This window comes from Chinchilla lanigera, unplaced genomic scaffold (genome assembly GCF_000276665.1).
Source record: "Chinchilla lanigera isolate Chin_1 unplaced genomic scaffold, ChiLan1.0 scaffold00011, whole genome shotgun sequence".
In the NCBI taxonomy this organism is placed as follows: domain Eukaryota; kingdom Metazoa; phylum Chordata; class Mammalia; order Rodentia; family Chinchillidae; genus Chinchilla; species Chinchilla lanigera.
Genome location: NW_004955412.1, coordinates 24,490,038 through 24,494,910, shown reverse-complemented (window position 1 = coordinate 24,494,910; position 4,873 = coordinate 24,490,038). Strand labels below are relative to the sequence as shown.

Below are 4,873 nucleotides of genomic sequence, written 5' to 3'. Positions count from 1 at the left end.
TTTTTGGTTTTTTTTCCGGTACCGGGAATCAAACTCACGACCTTGCGCTTGCCAGGCAGGCACTGTGCCACTGAGCTAAATCCCCAGCCCCTTGCACAATGTATATTCATTAGGTTCTTCTATCTATCAAGCTGTAATTCAGCTGGTTAGTACTGAAACCTTGGGTTTAAATTTAGTATATTTTTATGCCTCCTGAGTAGTTTTGTTTATTTTCAGTTTTTACTCTCCTTGAAAGAAAAAAAATCTGGACTAGAACATGGAAATAGATTCATTAAGAAAACATCTCTTCTATTATCTCAATTGCATCTCACCACTAATATGATTTCAATGATTATTAGTTATTTTAATACATAACTTGGGCTTCTCTAAACAGATCTATAATATAGCCAAGAATGATTTTTTTAGAATAAAATATGAGAGTGGACATTAGTTTCTCATAAATTCACAATATTTATATACAGATATCATTTATACCATAGCCATTTTAAATTGCCATGTGAATTTTTGACAGAAAAGTCACATGTAAAATAATTATTCTTATAGTATATAAGGGTGAAACTGCTTTTCCACTTGTCGAGCCCTTTACTTTTGAAGTCCATTAGAAGCTGGTTTAGCTGACAAAAGAACCAGCCAACTCATCACTAAAGGATGCTTAACGTGTACATTTCTTCTGTAGCATTTGGTCCCATCTTGAAAGCAGCCTGTGCAGGAAGTAATTACCTGAACTAGCCAGAATCCTATTTAATGTACTTTAATTTAATTTAATTACGTTGCTACCATACCCAACTATACGTTCGATTCTAAGGACCAGACTGCACATGTAGCTCAGTAGTGGAACACTTTCCTAGCTTGGATGAAGCTCTCCATTCCCTGGACTAACTAATTCACTAAATAAATAAGTGTCAGTGAATACCAAACAATTTTTCAAACCCAACTGCATGCAGCTTATAAGAGATACATCTAAAACGCAAGCCAGAAAAGTAAACATAAAATGTAACCAGAACTTTACTTTAGAAAGTAAAGAAAGATAAAAAAAAAAAAATGAAATCTCTTCCTTACTGTCTTCCCAGGGTAACAAGGGACATGAGAAATGGCACAGCAATCACGGAGTTCATCCTTCTAGGTTTTCCTGGTAGCCAAGGATTCCAAGCCCCTCTCTTTATAGTGATCTTTCTCATCTACATATTAACTCTTGTAGGCAATGGCCTCATTATTATCATCGTCTGGGTTGAGCCAAGGCTACAAATTCCAATGTACTTCTTCCTTTGCAATCTGGCCTTCCTGGAGATCTGGTACACCACCACCATCATTCCCAAACTGCTGGAAACCTTGGTGGTGTCGAAGACAGTGATCTGCACTCCCTGCTGCCTGCTGCAGGCCTTCTTCCACTTCTTCCTGGACACCACTGAGTTCTTGATCCTCACTGTCATGTCGTTTGACCGCTACCTGGCCATCTGCAAGCCCCTTCACTACCCCAGCATCATGACCAGCAACCTGTGCGTGCAGCTGGCCTTCAGCTCTTGGGTGGTGGGCTTCACCATTGTCTTTTGTCAGACTGTGATGCTCACCCAGGTGCCCTTCTGTGGCAACAATGTGATCAATCATTTCTACTGTGATGTTGGTCCCATCTTGAAAGCAGCCTGTGCAGACACCAGCACACTGGAACTCCTAGGTCTCCTGGCAACCATCCTCGTGATCCCAGGGTCACTCCTGTTTACCATCAATTCTTATATCTACATTGTGTCCACTATCCTGTGCATCCCTTCAGCCACTGGCCGCCAAAAGGCTTTCTCTACCTGTGCGTCTCACCTCATGGTTGTCTCCCCGCTCTATGGAGCTGTTTTGTTCACGTACCTGAGACCCACAGCTCACTCCTCCTTTAAGATGAATAAGGTGGTATCTGTGCTGAATACGATCCTCACACCCGTTCTGAATCCCTTTATTTATACCATTAGAAACAAGGAAGTAAAAGGAGCCCTAAAACAGGCAATAATTTCTCCAAAGACTCGTCGTGCAAAGTAAAACCCACAACACATAAAAATGAGGTTAATGCAGACACAAAAGTTAAACATAACACAAGATTGCAGAGAAGTTTTATAAAACAGCCTGCACCAAAATCTCAGAAGTTCTGGTTTATTGTTGTAGCAGGGTAAAGCTATGAAAGGAAATCATGACAGTAAGGTCCCCCACAGGAATTTGCTAGAGCTAAGCATGATGGTACAGGCCTATCTACATGGTAATCCCAGCTATTTGGGAGGCTGAGGAAGGAAAATGGCAAATTAAGGCCAACCTGGGCAACTTAATGAGACCCCACCTCAAAAGCTAAGAATAATAGTAATAAAAACAGCTGGGCATGTAGCTCAGAGACAGAGTGTTTGCCTGTCAAGTGTAAGGTTCTGAGTTCAAGTCCAAATAAATAAATAAAAGTCAAACTGTGTTATGGTTTATACCTAGATATCTCCCCAAAGCCTCATGTGCTCATAGCTGGGGCTTTGGGGAGGGGGCTGGATCATGAGTGTGTGATACTCATCAGCAGATTAGTTGACTAATGAGTTTATAGTAAAATGTGATGTTAGGGAACGAAACCCAGTCTGAGGAGGTGGGTTACTAGGGGTGTTGCCTGGAAGTGTCTATCTCCCTCCTTCCTCCCTTGAAATCAGTCTGTCTTTTCCCCTTCTCCTTCTCCTTCTGCCTCTTCTTACCACCAGGCCATAAGCTGCTCCTCCTCTGCGATGTCCCTCTGCCATTCCACCCTGCCTTGGAGCCACTGAGTAGGAACTGAAACCTTCACAGACTGCAAGCCAAAATAAACCTCCCCTCCATTAAGTGTGGGTGTCGGGTACTGTGCCTCGGGAATGAGAAAGTAGCTAAGGCAAACTGGGAGTTTTCCTTGAAGAGAAGTAACTTAATTCTCCACCAAGGAAATCCCAGGATACTCTCAGAAACAAGGAAGAAATCAAGACTTTTTCAATTGTAAACTGAAAGTGGAGATCACTAAGGTCAGGGTCAAAGGTCAGCAACTTTTAAAAGTGTAAGGAATATTATTTCCTTCTTTGTTTATGACAACCCTCTTTTCCTTAGTTCCTTGTCAAAGGCATAAGGTATTCCATACCTCATTTTCTCAGTTCACCATCAGAAAAGTATGTTGGAGTACCCTAATCAGAATTAATGGTAATTCATTAATGTTGAAAAGGAACCAGGTTTATGTTTGTTGATATATTAATAAGGATATTTCCACCTTGATATGATATAAAATTTTATATAGTATTGTCCTAAAGGGGCTCATTCCCAGATAATACTAAAACATGAGGATTTCTTAAAGAAAGTTCTAACTTACACCTCACGGATTAGGCTAGTTTGGGAGCTTCAATTAGGTAAGCAATGTGTAACCAAGAGATGTTTCAGTGAAACCTGTTGTTGGAAAACTCAGCCCCAATGTCACATGAAGTTCATATTCACAGCTACAGTGCAAAGTTCTTTAAGGCAAGTAATGGTCCTTTTTCAGGCAAGATATCCAACAATGACAGAATGATGATGCATCATTATCATAAGTTGTTTTACACATATATATACATATCTCCCAGCAATAAAGAACATCATTGATAGCCCATTAAAATATGTTTTAAAAGGATTATTGCAAACCCCTTTTAGCATTAAATGCAAAATTGCAAATTCAAAACAAAGTATAATGAGGTAAAAAATGCAATTATCTAAACTGCTATCCCTAAACTTATCTAAGAAAGGGGACTGTCTTGGTGTTGGGCATGGCAAAGAGGCCCTTTAAGGCCATAAAGAGAATTAAGGACCTGAATGTTATGAAAAGCCCTGTTTTCAAAAGAATAGGCTTCCTTGAATTACAACATTATGTATGTGAGAAACAAGAGCAGTTAGTGATGTTATATAGAAACACTCATTTGGATATATTCCAATAGTTCATTAATTGAACTTTGGATCAAAAGTGATGTGAGAAAAATTTTTCCAAAGAGGAAACTGATGCCATTATTTGGAGATATGTTAATCCTCTTCTTTCAAAAGGTACAATCTTTCTTGTGGTCAATAAATAATAATCACTGCCACCAGGATGGATATTTTCAGGTACAGGATGATGACTATACCTGGCTCCCTCCCACTGTAGGATGCATTAGTTAGATGACACCTTTTTGCTGGGAACAATATAATCATTCTTCGTTTGCCTGGCCCAATACTTCCAAATATTTGCGTTGGGTTCCCTTTAAATAATGTCAGCATATTGTCCTTTCACAAGCAGAGGGTTTGCTGTTAATTGGTTCTCAAGGCCTGGAATACACTGGGCTGACACAAATGGCACCCAGTGTTCTTTGGTACCAATCTATGGCCCTGACTGCCCCTTGGCTGGATAGGTCAGTGCACCTTGGGTTTTCCTTGGATGAAAAGGCATGACTAAGAACTGCTAGCCACCTTGCCTCCTCCCTGTGCTGCAACACAGATTGACCTACAGTTTGTTCCACATGTATGGTCATCTAGCCTCTATTTTTATTCTCTGTTGAATTAGAGTATGTCTTACAGTGCATAGAATCTCTAACTTGATAGACTCAGGAAGTACTTAAAGATACTGCCCAAGGAATCCCTTTGTTAAATCCAATTTATAAGAAAGACTGTATTATAAAACTGGATGACACAACATTTTAACAGCAGCATAGAGACTATACAAATATCAGAGTCAAATGTTGCACACATACCTGAAAACTCTGCCTATATCTCTGCCATTTTATAGGAGTTAAGACAACAAAGACAGGCTATGTCACATCTGAATCCTAACTTTGGTGAAATGATACAGACTTGGTTCTGTGGATCAACAAAGAAATGGTCTCCAACCAAAAAAAAAAAAAAAAAA

The 4,873-nt window shown here is 39.8% G+C and overlaps 1 protein-coding gene across 1 annotated transcript; it reads left to right on the top strand.

The window, feature by feature from the left end:
* Positions 1-1,077: 1,077 nt before the first annotated feature.
* LOC102026412 (olfactory receptor 6X1) lies at positions 1,078-2,022 on the top strand. The gene has a single exon (XM_005378396.1). It carries the CDS (start codon positions 1,084-1,086, stop codon positions 2,020-2,022), a length of 939 nt encoding a protein of 312 aa, XP_005378453.1. The 5' UTR covers positions 1,078-1,083.
* Positions 2,023-4,873: the final 2,851 nt, after the last annotated feature.

What these genes read in the sequence shown, in the direction of transcription:
- LOC102026412 (XM_005378396.1), top strand. Translation starts at nt 1,084, where the DNA reads ATGAGAAATGGCACAGCAATCACGGAGTTCATCCTTCTAGGTTTTCCT.